This window comes from Callorhinus ursinus, unplaced genomic scaffold (genome assembly GCF_003265705.2).
Source record: "Callorhinus ursinus isolate GAN/ISIS: 27379988/994484 unplaced genomic scaffold, GSC_fseal_2.0 scaffold88, whole genome shotgun sequence".
Lineage (NCBI taxonomy): Eukaryota > Metazoa > Chordata > Mammalia > Carnivora > Otariidae > Callorhinus > Callorhinus ursinus.
In genome coordinates this window covers 2,693,815-2,711,053 of record NW_027397150.1, presented here as the reverse complement: position 1 = coordinate 2,711,053, position 17,239 = coordinate 2,693,815, and the positions used below count along the sequence as shown (strand labels likewise).

The 17,239-nt window shown below is 46.5% G+C and overlaps 1 protein-coding gene across 4 annotated transcripts in view; it reads left to right on the top strand.

The window, feature by feature from the left end:
* Window position 1: 1 nt before the first annotated feature.
* The window catches only part of F11R (F11 receptor), a 27,070-nt gene continuing 9,832 nt past the window's right edge, over window positions 2–17,239 (top strand). For all 4 annotated transcript variants that reach the window (XM_025860692.2, XM_025860695.2, XM_025860694.2 and 1 more), the window contains exon 1: window positions 2–140. In XM_025860692.2, coding sequence (XP_025716477.1) covers window positions 80–140 — 61 coding nt within the window. In that variant the 5' untranslated portion in view covers window positions 2–79. The remainder of the gene's footprint in view (window positions 141–17,239) is intronic.

The following is a 17,239-nucleotide window of genomic DNA, read 5'->3' as shown; positions in this document are numbered from 1 at the left end:
AGTCCCCGAGCGGCTGCGGGTGAAGCTGTCTCACCCCGCGGGGCTCTAGTCGCCGTGTCGTATCGGTACCCTGATCGTCATGGGGACGGAGATGAGAACAGGGAGGAAACTGTTGCTTCTCTTCACATCGGTCATCCTGTGTAAGTTCCCGGAGTTTCGGGAGGAGTCGGTGTGTCGGGTCAGCGGTTGGAGGGAGGCGCTCCCCACGCCTCTCGCCCGCGGGAGGGGAGGAGTTGAGAAACCTGCCAGGCTCACCCTCCTGGTCCCCCTTTCCATCCCAGCCCTCCCCTGTTTCCCCTCCTCCCTACCCTGGCTGTGGCTGGCTCCCCTCCCCCACACAGGTCCCCTTCCACCCACCGGGAGGGAGCCGCGGCTTCCGCACGTAGCCGAAAACGAGGGTTGGGGTAGCCCCACTTTTCCCAGCCTCACTTACTGTCGAGGGCCCTGCACACATCCACCCAGACGTACCCCTCCGCACGCACCTGGGAAGGGCCATCATGCCCTCCAACAGGCACACGAATTCCGCGCACCACCCGAGAGAAGCCTGAGCCTCGCACCCCTGACTCCTCTGGCCCCTGAATGCCCTGTTCCTGAAGGGCCCTCGGAAAATCTAATGGAGGTCGGGGGGGGGTGGACATCTCTTTCCCTGGCTGTTGCTGAAGGGGGCTCCTTAGCTCCCCCGGATCTTTGGGTTGCGGTGGTTGCTCTGGCTAAAGTGTCTGGGTGCAAAGTCTGAAAGGAAATACATTTGAGATCTCACCTTTCTCAGAGCACAGCACTTAAAGTTCCTTCCTGGGGTAGCTACCTCGAGAGTCCTTAATAAATGTTGACTGAGTGACTATTCCCAGGGGGAGGACCTGTCTGCTGGTTGGCTGGATCCTTCTCACAGCCAGGACTCTGCCCTCCCCCGACCGCTTCTGGGAGTTTTTGTTTCCTTTGTAAACTCCCTTTCCTGTGGAACAATGAGGCTCACTTGCTGGGCCATGCCTCTGTCTATAGATAGGTTTGGGCGGACAGAGTGTATCGTTTGGGTCACCCAGTTAGGCACCCTGTGTCCCCAGCTGGACGTATATCTGTCAGGTTCGTGAGTGCCTGTAAGTGTGCTTCTGTGGATTCTTGTGTCAGTACGTGATCTGTAGGAATCTTTTGTTTTTCCCTCGAGGTCCATGCTTTAGGAAGTGTAAAAGAAATGAACAGTTACAGTCAGCATCGGTGGTTATAAGGCAGTTCATTTTGCTGTTTTGAAGGGTGGAAATGGATTCCCTGCCCTTAGACGGGTGGATTGACAGCTCCTTTGTCCCTTATCACAAAAACATAAGCCCTTGGGGTAAACTGGACCAGAGGCAAGTCTAACCCTATCCCTATTGTACAGATACGGAAACAGGTCCAAAGAGGGGAAATGACTTTTCCAGATTGACAAAAGGACCTGGGAATGGAACCAAAGTTTCCTGAGCCCCTTCTCCTTTTTCCACTGCTGGGTCCAGCATCTCAAGCACCCCGTGGCACAGGAACCATGATTTCAAACATCAGTTTGGCATAACGCCCCCGGGTCCACTCTCTTACCTTCTCTAACTTGTCCCTTTCATTCTATGCCTCCACTTTCCTCTTTGATTCAGTTTCCATGTTTCTCCTATTCTCCACCTTTCTTACTTCTGCCTGTGTTTTAGAACTGCTCATGACACTCATGGTCCTCCTTTGGTTCTTTGTGGTGCTCCTACTGGTGCAGAACCTCGTGCTGAACAGTGCTTTCCCACCGCCCCCCCCCCCCCGAAGTTTCTCATCAGTGATGCTATCTGTGACCATGTGTGTCGGGCTTACAAGCTTCCTGAAGCTGGCATCCTTCTTCCTTCTCCTCTTTCTTCTTCTCTCATTTTCTACATTGTGACATCCCCCAGTAGCCCATACTGGCACTGAAAGAGTTGGGATAGCCCCATTCTGAGCTTGGGGGTGTCCTCTAGTCTGTTCAGGGATTCACATGGAGCCTGAGGTGAGGTTGCATTAGCTTGACAGGACAGTGGGTGCTGGGAAGTGACATGCCCAGGGGATGGGGGAACTGACCATATCACATTTAAATCCGGCTAGACCTGGGGGGAGGAATTTAATTAGTAAAATGAGGATGGAAATAGGAATCAGATGATCTCACCTGGTTTCTAGTTTGGCTCTCTGCCTTATTTGTGATCTTAGGCTAGTGCCCAGTCTTTCCATCTGTGGACAGGAGTAATAATGCTTATCCTGCGGGTTGACCAGGATAATAACTACATTACATGTACATGAAGGGATGACTATCATTGGGCAGCTGTTAACCCCTTTGGATTTGGTGAGGAGGAAAGAATGCTGCCCCAGGAGAGTTGGTCAAAGGAAGCAAGGTTTCCTCCTCCTAGATCCCAGATGGCAAAGGTAAAAAGGTAAGGGCTTTTTCTTGGGTGTCTGGTCTGTCCTCTGGCCCTGGGGTGTCTGGAGCATATGTGGGTGCCCTTGTGTTGTCTCTTCTCCCACCACGGCTGTTGCTCCTTGTGGGCTCTGAACAAAGGGCAGGATATGGTCAAGTTTAAGCAGAGGCCCAACGCCAGCCCTGGGAAGCCTTGTGGAGAGGAAAGCCTGAGCTGCTGGGGCAGGGATTGCGGCCCAAACACTGAGGGAACTGGGCTTGGGAAAAGCACAACCAGTGACCAAAAGCACGGTCTCCCTCTTCCTGGGGAGCCTGCACTTAGAAAGGTTTCCAGCAATCTCCCAGGCAGGGAGAGGCATTTCTGCTTATAGCAGCGTCTTGTGTGAATAGGAGGACTTTTGGTGTAACCACGGGGAAGAAAGGGGGGCCTGGGTTGGAACCCTGGTTCTTTTCTCCCATCCCACTTGAGTGGGGGATCCCCACCTGATACTCCAGAAGACAGGAGCTGCTGCCCCGTGTGTGGGTCAGTCTGAGTGCTTGTCTTCTCTTCCGATGTTTCTGACTCAAGCCCTTCCACCTTTGCTGTTCGGCTTTGCTCGCTTTACCTCAAACTGCACATTGGTGAGTCAATTCTCCTTTCCCCTCGCTCTACCACCGGTTGAATTTACTCCCAGGAAAGAATTGTTCCCTCGAAACTTGAAACCTAGCCCTGAAACCTAGCGGCTGACAACTGCCAGGCAGCCAGGTGGAACTAGGAACTGGGAAATGCCCGGTAGTGGGATTCCAGTGCCCCCCTCCATCTGTACCTCCTGGCTCCAGGACACTTTGCCTTTACGATGTTTCTAGTTTCTTTGTGACCTAGGCATGCCTGGGGTCTCCAGGCTAGTTTTGGTTTGGGGTAGAGCTCTTGTAATTAAAAAAAATAAAGTTTTATTTATACTTAGAACAGGTTAATACGTTGATATACACCACAGACATGTACTCCATCAGTCATGTTCTTTTTTTCACTTTGGATACCCCGGAGATCTTTTCATATTGGCATTATGGGTGTTGTGGTCTTGGTCTTTTTTTTTTTTTTTAAAGATTTTATTTATTTATTTAAGAGAGAGAGAGAGAGAGAGAGAGAGAGAGAGAGAGAGAAACAGCTTGAGAGGGGAGAGGGTCAGAGGGAGAAGCAGGCTTCCTGATGAGCCGGGAGCCCGATGCGGGACTCGATCCCGGGACTCCAGGATCATGACCTGAGCTGAAGGCAGTCGCTTAACCAACCGAGCCACCCAGGCGCCCAATGGTCTTGGTCTTCAAGATCCCACCACTGTCCACCCCCCACCCCCCTCCCCCAAGTCACCGGATCAAAGGCCACCTATTCTGTGGACACTGAAAGGGCTGACACCTTCGCTCAAAGATAGATTGAAAAACTATACCCATTTTGCATGATTGAGTGGGAAATAATGGAGCTTATTTTTCACATGTTAGTATTGAGGAGAGAGACCTTGGGGACCTCTAAACTCAGACTTGCTTCCTTTTCAGAGGTTCAGGAAAGATCTGGATGACCACTTGTCAGATGTAATTGTGAAAGAGGGTGCAGTGTTGTGGGGAGTGGGTTGTGGGAAGCCACGTGAGTGGATGCATACTGAGCTTTTCCAGGCATTGAAAACTCAGAGTTCATCTGTCTGGGACTCCCTGATAAGCAGGGTTTCTGTCTAAAGTCCGGCTGTGGCATTAGTTTTGCAATGTTGGGGGTAGGACAGGAGGAAGCAGCTGGCTGACAGGAGGCTTGATGCCAGGCCCTTGGAGTGAGCCCTGGGTGGGCGGGGCACAACCTTCCCTTGTACTGGGGAGATGGGTGGGGAGCGGGAGGAGCGGAGCAGGTAGAACTGGAAATTCTGCAGAGAGGGCAGGAGGGAGCCGTGGAGTGAAAGCTCTCCTGTCCCACACTGCTGATCCCACCTTCTGCCATCCTGAGGGCCATTCCAGCCACTGACGTCACTCAAAGTGCAGCCAGGAAGGGCGGTTTAGTCTCAGCCCAGCCTGTTGTTGGGCTCACAGAGCATTGCTCCTGCCCACGCATTCCTTATCCGTCCTACCCTAACCTCCAGGAGTCAGTTAAGTCTTTACAGGGTGACTGGTGGGGAGGAAAGGGCAAACCGGGGGTAGAAGCCCTAGGTCCAGGTTCTAATGGTATTGCTTTGTCAAGTTCATTTGTTTTTGGTTTTTTTTTAAAGATTTTATTTATTTATTTGAGACAGAGAGAATGAGAGAGAGAGAGCACATGAGAGGGGGGAGGGTCAGAGGGAGAAGCAGACTCCCCGCTGAGCGGGGAGCCCGATGCGGGACTCGATCCAGGGACTCCAGGATCATGACCCGAGCCGAAGGCAGTCGCTTAACCAACTGAGCCACCCAGGCGCCCTCAAGTTCATTTGTTAATCCAGGAAATGTTGGTGTCTCCAGTGTTCTGAGCACTGTGCTAGAGATAAGGGAAAAAGCAGTGAATCACACTTGCTCCTGAGGGGAGCCAGGGGTATTGGAAACAGTTAGCCCACCTTAAGGTAAACTGAGTAGCCTTTCGGAGCCAGAGGCCCTGGCTTTCCTCCTCATTCCACAGCTGTAGCTCCCATACAGCTGGAGGGGCCTATGAAGCTCGTATGCCTAGAGGGGAAGTTTGGGTGAATTCTTAGAGAAAACCAGAGAGTCTGGCTGGCTGGCTGGTTTCCCTCCTTTTCCTTCCCTTTAAAAAAAAAAATGGAATTCAAACAAACTCATGGTACAAAAGCAACTTAAGGAACATTCTAATAATTAACAGGATGTATAGAGGAAACAAAGGTTTCTTAATAAAGCAGTAGAAGGAAGCTTTTCTGTGGTGGGTTTGATCTGCATGTACAAGGATGGTTGCTGGTGGGTTCTTTTAAGTCTAGACACCTTCGCCCTCTGTGACCACCTTATCATCATGGTGTGCCTCAGTGGGGGGCATGGAACACTTTTCTGGGCAAATACAGTGCTAGGAGCTGGGGAGATACAAACAACTTGGATTCTCTTCCCAACGAACTACAGACATATACTGACTAAGCAGCAAACAGCAGAGTGTGCCCGGCGCTGTCATCAAAGTACAGAATGTTTTGGGAGCATACAAGGAAAGAGATAAAGGTTTTAAAAAGATAAACTTTTATTAAATAGTATATGCTTAGTGCAGAAAAATGGGAAAACAGAAATACAGAGAAAATAAAAATCACATGTAATTCTATTATTAAGAAATAAACAGTACTTGTGTTTAATTGCAGTCTTTCCTCTATGAATAATGATATATATGTATATATACTTTATATATATATTATGTACATGTATTTTTAAGCAAAATGTGTTTTAAACAACCTCCATTCTATAGTATTCTACTGCGTGGCTATATTATAATTAACTGTTCACTTTTTGTTGGACTTTTAGGTTTTCTTTTTCTTTGCTATGCTAAATAATATGAAATTGTCCCTGTACGTACATCTTTAAGCTTAACCTTTGATTATTTTCTTAGACTACATTCCTAGAAGTTGGGGAGAGATTAATGTTGACTGGGGAAAGTCATAGTGGATCAAGGGGGATTTGAACAGGATCTTGAAGGTTGAGTGGGCTTTCCTTGCTTGTCTGATGGAGACGCTCTGTAGCATCATACTTTTGGAACCTCAAAATTAGGCAGACTTGGGTTAAGATTCCCTTCCCACCATGGGGTACCTGGCTGGCTCAGTCGGTAGAGTGAGACTCTTGATCTCCAGGTTGTGAGTTTGATCCCACATTGGGTGTAGAGATTACTTAAAAAAAAAAAAAAAAAGGATTCCCTTCCCACTTTGCTGTTTATAGCTGTGTGATTTTGGGCAACTATTCTAAGCTCAGCGTTCTCATCCCAGGTGAGATGGGATTATAACAGTAGTACTGTCTCAAGCATTTTTGTGATTGGAATCTAAGGAGACGGTGCGGGTGCGGGTGGATCAGTTGGTTGAGCATCTGCCTTGGGCTCGGGTCGTGATCTCAGTCCTGGGATCGAGTCCCGCATTGGGCTCCCCACTCAGTGGGGAGTCTGCTTTTCCCTCTCCCTCTGCCCCTCCCCACCATTCATGCTCTCTCTCTCTCTGTCTCTCTTTCTCTCAAATACATAAATAAAACCTTAAAAAAAAAATAGGGAGACAATGCATAGGGCACCAACCTTGATGGGAGGGCTCACTGTGCCATTTCTGCCATGACACTTGCCCCCATTCAAGAGGAGGGAACCTAGACTCTACTTCAGTCCCAGTGTAAGGAAAGCATGGGGAATGAGATAAACATATAGCTCCATATGTCTATTTTGGAAAATACAATTTGCCACAGTTGTTTTATTATTCAGATACATAGTGATTTTCAAGAATTATATGCTCAGTCTTACAGATTTCTACACCACCAACTCTCTTCTGACATGTACGCAAGCATGTCGGGATTGGTTTAGGTATTAGTGGCTACGTCACCACCTCCCCTTCTCTTTACCCAGCTCACCTCCTCTTCCACTCCCACCCCCTTGTGCCACTCCGCCTACCTAGTGTTGTCAACTACAATTATTTCCAGGTATGTGTGCTGTCACCCTTTTTCTCTCCTTGAATTTTATCAGACTCACCTATACTCTCCAGGATCTTGATGGTATAGTAATCTCATATTTCTTTCTTTCTTTTTTTTTTTAAGATTTGTTTAATTAGTCTGTCTATTTAGAGCACAAGTGGGGGGAGGGGCAGAGGAAGAGGGAAAAAGAATCTCAAGCAGACTCGATGCTGAGCAGGGAGCCGGATGTGGGGCTCCATCTCAGGACCCTGAGATCATGACCTGAGCCAAAATCAGGAGTCAGGTGCTTAACTGACTGAGCCACCCAGGCACCCCTAATCTCATATTTCTTACTTACCTGGTACCTCGTTTCACCTTTAAAGTTTTTTTTTTTTTTCCCCACCTTTAAAGCTTAATCAATGTTTTTGCCTCTCCTTCCTGGCTTTGTTTTATTCTTCCTTCCTTGTGATCTGATTTTCTTTTTCCCCCTTTTCATTCCCTTTCCCCCCTCCTTCTTCTCTAAATTAAAACACTTAAGGGCGCCTGGGTGGCTCAGATGGTTAAGCGTCTGCCTTCGGCTCAGGTCATGATCCCAGGGTCCTGGGATCGAGTCCCGCATCGGGCTCCCTGCTCCTTGGGAGCCTGCTTCTCCCTCTGCCTCTCTCTCTCTCTCTGTCTCTCATGAATAAATAAATAAAATCTTTAAAAAAAAAAAACACTTAATACATGCTTGCTCTTTATACAAATATAGAAGATAGAAAAGAAAGGCTGCCTATGGTCTCAGATAATAGGCACAGTTGTGTGCATGGAGTCTGTTAGAGATTTTGTTATGCATATACTCAGATTATTTTTATTATTAAAAAATAGGATCATTCTACATACTGTTTTTATATTTTTGGATATATTTCTGTGCTAGTACAAATTGATCTACTTTGACCTTTGGGGTGGCCATATGTATTTTTTTTTAAGATTTTATTTATTTGAGAGAGAGACACAGAAGGAACACAGCAGGGGGAGTGGGAGAGGGAGAAGCAGGCTTCCCACGGAGCAGGGAGCCCGATGCGGGGCTCGATCCCAGGACCCTGCATGACCTGAGCCGAAGGCAGACGCTTAACGACTGAGCCACCCAGGCACCCCTATATGTACCACATATTCTTTATCCATTCATTCATTGATGGACACCTAGATTGTTTCCCTATCTTGGCAATTGTAAATAATACTGCAGTCAACATAGGGGTGCGTGTATCTTTTTGAAGTAGTGGTTTTATTTTCTTCAGATAGACACCCAGTAGTAGAATTGCTGGATCATATGGTAGTTCTGTTTTTACTTTCTTAAGGAACCCCCATACTATTTTCCATGGTGGCTGTACCAGTTTGCATTCCTTCCAGCAGTGCACAGATACTCCCTTTACTCTACGTCCTTACCAATACTTGTTACTTCTTGTCTTTTTGATAATAACGGGAAGCGACATTTCATTGTGGTTTTGATTTGCATTTCCCTGATGATGAATGATGTTGAGCATCTTTTCATGTGCCTGCTGGCTGTATCTATGTCTTTGGAAAAACATCTATTCAGATCTCTGCCCAGAGATTTTTAATTGCATTGTTTGGGTTTTTTTGCTGTTAATTTGTGAGTTCTTTATATGTTCTCAATTTTTTGGATATTAATCCTTAGATTAGATTTATTAGATATTAGAATTAGATATGCGATTTGCAAGATAGTTTTCTCCCATTCAGTGGGTTGCCTTTTCATTTTGATGATGGTTTCCTTTGCTGTGCAGAATGTTGATTCTTTCACTATGTGGAAATGTCATCATAATTACCTAAGTCAGGCTGTAGTCATTGGGGATTCAGCCAGAACGCCCACTGCTGAAGTTCCACTCCGACCTGTGTATTCATCCACCTGGGCCGCCATCACAAAATGTCACAGACTGGGGCTTAAACAAAAGTAATTTATTTTCTTTTTAATTTGCAAAGATTTTTAATGAAAAAAAATTTTTTTTAAAGATTTGATTTATTTATGAGAGAGAGAGGGTATGAGCTGGGAGAGGGGCAGAGGAAGAGGGAGAAGCAGACTCTACTGAGCTCGAGCTGGATGCAGAGCTCAATCCCAGGACCCCGGGATCATGACCTGAGCTGAAGTCAGATGCTTAACCGACTGAGCCACCCAGGCGCCCCAACAGTGATTTCTTTTCTCACAGTTCTGCAGGCTGGAAGTTCAAGAGCACAGTGCTGATGGGGGGTCGGTCTCCTGTGAAGCCACACTGTTGGGCTTGTCCTTTCTGCAGGAGCGCAGTTGGTGTCTCTCTGTATAAAGGATACCAGTCAGACTGGATTAGGGCATGTCCTAAGGGCCTTATTTTAACATCATTACCTTGTGGAAGGCCATGTCTCCAAATACAGTCACATTTTGAGGTACTGGGGTTTAGGGGGAACACAATTCAGTCCATAACAAGTATAAACCATTTTGAAGATTACCCCTGCAGAAAGGGCAATGCTTTGATCAGTCTCCTCTTAAGCTGACCTGGGCCTACTTGGAGTCTCTTGGTTGTTATCTTGTGGTCATGAAGAGAGTGGGGGTGTTTTAGATGGATTCACATCTTTCCCCCACTTTCTGCTGCTGTTTTATTTATTTTTTTTAAGATTTTATTTGTTTGAGAGAGAGCGAGCACATGAGAGGGGGGAGGGTCAGAGGGAGAAGCAGACTCCCTGCTGAGCAGGGAGCCCGGAGCGGGACTTGATCCCGGGACTCCAGGATCATGACCTGAGCCGAAGGCAGTCGCTTAACCAACTGCTGCTGTTTTATTTTATTTTTTATTATTTTTTTTAAAAAGATTTGTTTGTTTGAGAGAGTGAGCACGAGCATGCATGAGTGGGGGGAGGGGCAGAGGGAGAGAATCCAAGCGGACTCCCCGCTGAGGGCAGAGCCTGCCTCAGGGCTTGATCTCCCAGGTTGTGAGATCAGCACCTGAGCCGAAATCACGAGTTGGATGCTTTTTTTTTTTTTTAAGAACTTATTTATTTATTAGAGAGCACAAACAGGGGAAGGGGCAGAGGGAGAGGGAGAAGCAGGCTCCTGGCTGAGCAGGGAACCCGAGCCCGATGCAGGGCTGGAGCCTGACGCAGGGCTGGATCCCAGGACCCTGGGATCATGACCAGAGCCGAAGGCAGACTCTTGACTGACTGAGCCCCCCAGGCACCCCTCTGCTGCTGTTGTAGAGCTTGCATCAAAAACCTCTGGGCACTTCCACTTTTGTCTGTGCACACCTCCGGGGATGCAGAAAAGCAGCCTCTACCTTTGTGCATGCAGACACCTGCAGACATGCTGCAGCCCCAGGGGCAGAAATCAATCCCTATTGCAGAGTGGCTGTTGGAAATTGCCCATGTGCAGAGAAGTTTCATTCTGTTTCAAAACTATGGAATTTAAAAAACACTTAATTTTGGGGGCACCTGGAGGGCTCAGTCGGTGGAGTATATGACTCTTGATCTCCACATTGGGTGTGGAGATTACTTAAAAATAAATCTTAGAAAAAAAACCACTTAATTTTTAAGTTCTGAAGCTAAGTTTAGGAAAAAGATTAATGGAGGGGCACCTGGGTGGCTCAGTTGGGGTCCTGGGATTAAGCCCTGAACTGGGGCTCCCTGCTCAGTGGGGAGTCTGCTTCCCCCCACAACACGCACATAAACAAATATAATATAAATAAAATCTTTAACAAAAGAAAAACATCAATGGAATAGTCATCTTTCCCCCGCCCCCTGAAAATAGAACAGTTTATTAAAATTTTAAAAAGATTTAACTATGGATCAAGTTTGTTTTTTCTTCATCTGGGCGGGCCCCGTGTGCCAGTTTGAAAAATGGGCTTATCTTTGTAGATAAACTTTAAACAAGTAGATGTTGTAGTGAATGGTCTGCTATGACCTAATTTGTTAAGACTCTATGTTGTTCAATGTCAACTTGTACCAGGCATTATGCTAAAGTGCTGAGTACTCAGAATAATAAATAACACATGGTCCCTGCTCCCTGGGGGTTTACTGTCTGGTAGGGGAGACATACCCGTGCACAGATGATGTCATTGTAATGTGGGCAGTGCTTTGCCCCTGTTTTGCATGGGGTAGTTAAAGCCTAGGAAAGAGGTCTGAAGCCGGCTCTGGTAGGATTGGGGGTGGGTGGGTCCTTTCTTGGAAAATAATGTGGATGCATAGCTGCTGACCAGATGAAGAAAGAGGGGAAAGGGTGCTCCACAGAGCTGGAATAGCAGGAGCAAAGTAGAGGTTGTGAAACTGCTCTTTGCTGGGAGTTTTAAGGAGTCTGTACTGCTAGAGGATAAACTGCAAGAGTAGAAAGGCTTATCAGAGGGTTGTCTGGGTGAAGAATTTGGATTTTATCTGAGAGGCAACGTGGAATCCTTGAAAACTAGAAGCAAGTGTTAGATGTGCATTTTTAGGAAGGCTGTATGGTATCAAGCTGCCTTGGTTTGAATCTGCACCACCGCTTTAGCTGCTCTGGGCCTCAGTTTCCCTGTGTAGAAAATAGAGATTATAGGGGCTCCTGGGTGGCTCAGTTGGTTAATCGGCTGACTCTTGGTTTTGGCTCAGGTCGTGATCTCAGGGTCTTAGGATCAATCCCCAAATTCGGCTCCACACTCAGCGGAGAGTCTGCTTGAGATTCTCTCTCGCTCTCTCAAATAAATCAATCTTTTTTTTTTTAAGATTTTATTTATTTATTTGAGAGAGAGAGAATGAGAGATAGAGAGCACGAGAGGGAAGAGGGTCAGAGGGAGAAGCAGACTCCCTGCTGAGCAGGGAGCCCGATGCGGGACTCGATCCCGGGACTCCAGGATCATGACCTGAGCCGAAGGCAGTCGCTTAACCAACTGAGCCACCCAGGGGCCCCTCAAATAAATCAATCTTTAAAAAAAAAAATAAAGATGATAATAACGGTATTACCCAACTCCTAAGGGTCTTGTAGGGATAAATGACGGTCCATGTAGTATGCTTGTAGCAGTGCCTGGCACATGGTAAGCACTCAATAAATATTAGCTCTTCCTCCGGCAATGGGATGGAGGATGGATTTGCGTGGGTCAAGATTAAACAAGACAGAGAAAACAAGTGTAATTGAGAGACTAGTTGCAATTCTGCCGATGATGATGGTACTAAAAAGTGGTGGCCGAAATTGGAGGAACATTGGGGAAGTGACGTGTAACGCTTGCTGTTTGATTGACAAAGAGTGAGGGAGAGGTGATGACTGTGGGAAGCCTTCTGGTTTGAGCGAGCAAGTACATGGTGGTACCACCAACCTGGAGACGGGAGCAGGAGGGGGTGTGTGGAGTCCTGGTGGAGAGGACACAGGGAGGCTCAGCCATAGGCATCTGCAGCTCTGGTGGGAGGCAGGGACTGGAGCTGGCCCTCGGTGGGTGCAGATGAATTTCGGGCTGTGTTTGAGATTTCCCAGAGAGAATGTGGAAAGGAAAGAAGGCCTGAGATGAAATGCTGGGGATCACTCGTATTAAGGGATTGACAGAGGAAGCAAGGTTCAAAAAGGAGAATGGTCATCCCCAGAGGGGTGGCACACAGAAACCTAAGGGCGGAGTGACTTCTTCTTCCTTTTTTTTTTTTTTTTAAGATTTTATTTATTTATTTACTTAGAGAGAGAGAGAGCAAGCAGGGGGAGGGGGAGGGGGAGAGGGAGAGAGAGAATCTCAAGAAGACTACACACAGAGCACAGAGCCTGATGCGGGGCTCCATCTCACAGCCCTGAGATCATGGTCTGAACTAAGGTCAGGAGTCGGGTGCCCAGCCGACTGAGCTGCCCAGGTGCTCCCAGAGTGACTTCTGAGGAAGGGAACCGTCTGCAGGGCCTGGCGTCTTACAGAGGCCACTGAAGGGAACTGAAAAATCAAATTGTGGATATCCTTAATTCTAAGACTACTTCAGTGTTTTGTAAATTGGGTTGCAGCTTAAAGCCTAGGTGTACATTTAATATGATGTCCCCCCAAGCAGCTATTATTAAATCGATGTATATCATATAATCAGGGCATCTTAGAATTGAGAGATGCACTATCTGGTGATGTTGGTAAAAGCAATTTTAATTCCAAGGTGAGAGCCAAAGATCTACTGAATGAGTATGTTGGGCTGAAAACACTGAGGAGTCCTATGGAGTACGAGATTGAGGGCAGGCTTTCTGTACATGAAAGGGCCACAAATCTATTGATGCCTTTGACTTTGTGGCTTTTCTTACTGTGAACTTAGAGTAAATCAAATGTCACCGTGAAAAGGATGAATTTTCCTTCTATTTTGGTTTACCACATGCATTAGCGGGACATCTGTGTGTGTGTACAGTGAGCCAAGTATAGGTCCAAGCTTCAGGGCAAAGGGGTGGGGCATGATGAGGCAAGGGAAATACAAAATAGTTGAGGACAATGGGCAGGGAGTCTGTGGGTGACCTGAGGGAGATAGGGTGCAGTGAGGGAAAGCCCTCCACTCTGCTTCTCTATCGATAAAAGTTCTAGAAAAGACGTAGCCTTTCCAAGGCAGATACCATGAGAGAGGACAGGTGGTTTGGTGGGCTGGGATATAAGCATTTTTCAGGCAGAGTTTATATTTATCTATATATGTCTTATTGAAGAAAATTTTGAAGTCAGTAAAATGAGTGTGTACAGAAGGACCTATGGGCAGATGATGATAATTATAATAATAGGAGAAGATATAATTGTTATTTGGTGCTTCCTGTTATAGGCACTTTATTTGTATTAGCTTGTTTGACTCTCAACCCCAGGCCTTTGATGTAGAAACTGTTATTATCCCCATTTGACAGATAGGTGAACCGAGGTTCAGAGTGGCTAAGGTAGCTTGCCCAGGTCACTCAGCCTAGGAGGTACCAGAGCTGGGATTTGAGTCAGGCAGCTTGGTTCCAGAGGCTTGTTCAGGAGGGACGGGGAATGTGGGCCGTGATGGTGAGGTGTCAAGGAGGGCGTGCTTGTGAGGCCGGGCTCGACACGTGCAGGGACTCGCAAGCACAGTAGAGCTTGAGTATTGGCCATCAGGCCACAGGTGGTCAGCCGAGATCCTGGGCTGGGATGGCACTGGGGGGTAGACCCTGTGTTTTAAACGGGAGAAGGCTGGACTAGGCAACAGAGGTCAGGACTTTTGAGGAGCCGGGGAGGATGGCTGTAGCCCAGGACGTTTGTGTTTGTATGTGATGTGATTCCTGAATGTTCTATTTATTTTTTATTTTTTAAATTCTTCTTTTTAAAGATTTATTTATTTGTTTAAGAGGGGGAGAGAGACAGACAGTGTGAGCAGGGGGAGGGGCAGAGGGAGAGGGAGAGAGAGAATCTCCAGCAGACTCCCCACTGAGTGCAGAGCCCTAATGCAGAACTCAATCCCATGACCCTGAGATGATGACCTGAGCCAAAATCAAGAGTTAGAGGCTTAACCAACTGAGCCATGCAGGCACACCCTGAAGATTTAATTTTAATTAAAAAAATATATATATGTGTGTATATGTATATACATATCTATTTTTTTAAGTAATCTCTACACCCAACATGGGGCTCGAACTTTAAACCCTGAGATCAAGAGTTGCATGCTTTACTGACTGAGCCAGCTGGGTGCCCCTATTCTTGAATGTTCTAGATCTGAAGGTCTGAGAGGTCTCAAAAGAACTTTAGCAAAAGAAGTGATGCAGAAACAATCCCCAAATTCATATGCTGTGATTTCTTTTTTGGTGGCCCTTTATTTCATTTCAGACAATAGTATTTAGTTTAATTAGAAGCTGTTCTTTATTTGGGTCGTGTCATAGGTTGGATTCTAAGGAACCTGACTCTGAGGTGTCAATTATTGTACCGAGACATTTATTAGGGAGTGCTCTTGGGATCCACACCTAGGGAAGGGAAAAAGAGTAGGGTGGGATGGAGGGGGAAGTTGAGTTGCATTGTAGCCTCAGCCTGTGCCCCAGGGGAGCTTTGGGGGCAGGAATAGCCTTTCTGTGTTGTCCCAAGTTGGGGGTTGGGGCATTCGGGCAGTAGAGCTGGGGCTCCCTGGAGCTGCCTTCCTCCTCTCATTCATTGGTGAGGCAGTAGATACCAGCTGCCCCTGCCCCGTGTGGAAGGCATGCCCCTCTGCCTGTCCTCAAAAGGGCTGATAGCTTAGGGCCTTCATCTGGCAGAAGTCCCAGCAGCTGGAAAACAAGTTCTTCATTCCTGCAGGGAGATCAGGCTTGAGCATCACACTGCACATCACAGGTAGCAAGTTGTAAAATTTGAGGATCTTAAAAAAACCGAGTTCCCCTCATCAAAGCAGAGAAAGCCGACTGGGGCAAAAACCAAAGCATTTCATTATCAGCTTTCATTTCATTCCCAATAACAGCTGAGTAAGAGATGTCCAAGTGCTCAGTTTTCAACTAAGTGAGGGCTATTTGATTTAATTTCTTACCGGTTATTACGTTTGGTTATAAATTTGACATTAAAATGTAATGCCAGATATACAGATACAATGTAGTAGAAATAATTCACAGGTAAAATGGACCTGACTTTTATTTTTTTATTTTTATTTTTTTAAAGATTTTATTTATTTATTTGAGAGAGAGAGAGAATGAGAGACAGAGAGCACGAGAGGGAAGAGGGTCAGAGGGAGAAGCAGACTCCCTGCTGAGCAGGAAGCCCGATGCGGGACTCGATCCCGGGACTCCAGGATCATGACCTGAGCCGAAGGCAGTCGCCCAACCAACTGAGCCACCCAGGCGCCCTTTGCCTTATCGCTTTTAATGATTCCATTGTCTTCTACTGTATGAAAGTGATGTATTTTACCAAATGCTCTTACTAGACAGTTAAGTGATTTTCTTTCTGCTCTTTTTATTATTATTATTTATTTACTCAACAACTAAGTACAGGCACCTGCCATATGCCTGAACTGTTTCAGACACTGGGGCTACAGCCATGAATAAGAGACGTAAAATTTCTGTCCTTGTCAACGGTACAATCTAAAGAGGAAGGGAGTTAATAAAATAAAGCAGAATAAGGGGATAGAGAAGGACAGAAGGTGACTATATATGATAGGAGGTACACATATATTTAATTGCATAAAATACAATACTGCTTTGCATTTGCCCAGTTACAAAAATTTGACAGTCTTAATTTTATTATTAAGTTACCATTCATTTCCTACTCTCTAATAATCTGGACAGGATGGTCCTGACATTTATAAAATGTCTTCAAGTGGGCTCTCATTGCCTGTGCCCTAGAAACCTCTCTGGATCAGGTAAAAATAAGGGAAAATGAGTTTTCCTCAACCCCTGGCTCCTTGCTGCCCACAATAAATGTCAGTCTTTGAACCAGCAGCTAGAGGCACACACACACCCCAATTCTAGATAGAAGCGCAGGGTGTTTTCATGGGCATTTTTCTCTGTTCAAACTAAAAGGTTACATAAGCAGCTAACAATTTGCATCTCACCTAACATATGCTACTATTAATGAGTTCTGGTGGTGGTTGTGGGTAATATTTGATAGCCACCCATCTACTGTCCTTGTCAAATATTTGCCTTCCATTTCTTACTAGTGGAGTATGCTGGAGTACTGCCTCTAATCTTCATCAGCCCAGTCAGGTTTCTGAAAAAGACAAGCAGCTAAGGATTTTGTGTGTTGTCAGAATCTAAAGTGAGTGCAAAGATGAGCATGATGCTGGGGATCAGCGAGGACATGAAGAAGAAAAATCTTCCCTGTTAGCTTACAGCTAACAGTTCTACAATTAACTACCACTGCTTGCTGCTTCAAAGGGCCATCAAAGAGCAGAGGGCAGCAAGACCTTTAACCAGCACCAGAAAACCTGAGCATCTGTGATGTGACCAAAAGCAGCTAACATTCACTGAGTGCCATCTGTGTGGTAGGCATCAGTCCAAGTGCCTTATGGGTAGCAGCACACACCACTTGCAGGTAGGCACCGTTATTACTTTCTTTTTAGAGATAAGGAAACTAAGACCCTAAGAAGTTGAGGACTTTGCTCACGTGGTAGCACCAGTAACGGATTCAGGCAGTCTGGCTCCACAGCAGGTGCTCTGAGGCGTCATGGCACACATTCACAGGTGTGTGTGCACACACCTACCCCATTCCCCACATACATACCCCTCGTCATCTATGCTTCTACTAAGACCACACCACACACACCCCTCTCTCACCCCACACGCACACACCAACCACATATACCCCACTCACTATACACACATATCCCACAAACCTCACACACATCCCACATCCCACACTCACCACCTGCCACATACACACACATACCCCACACATCATGCACACA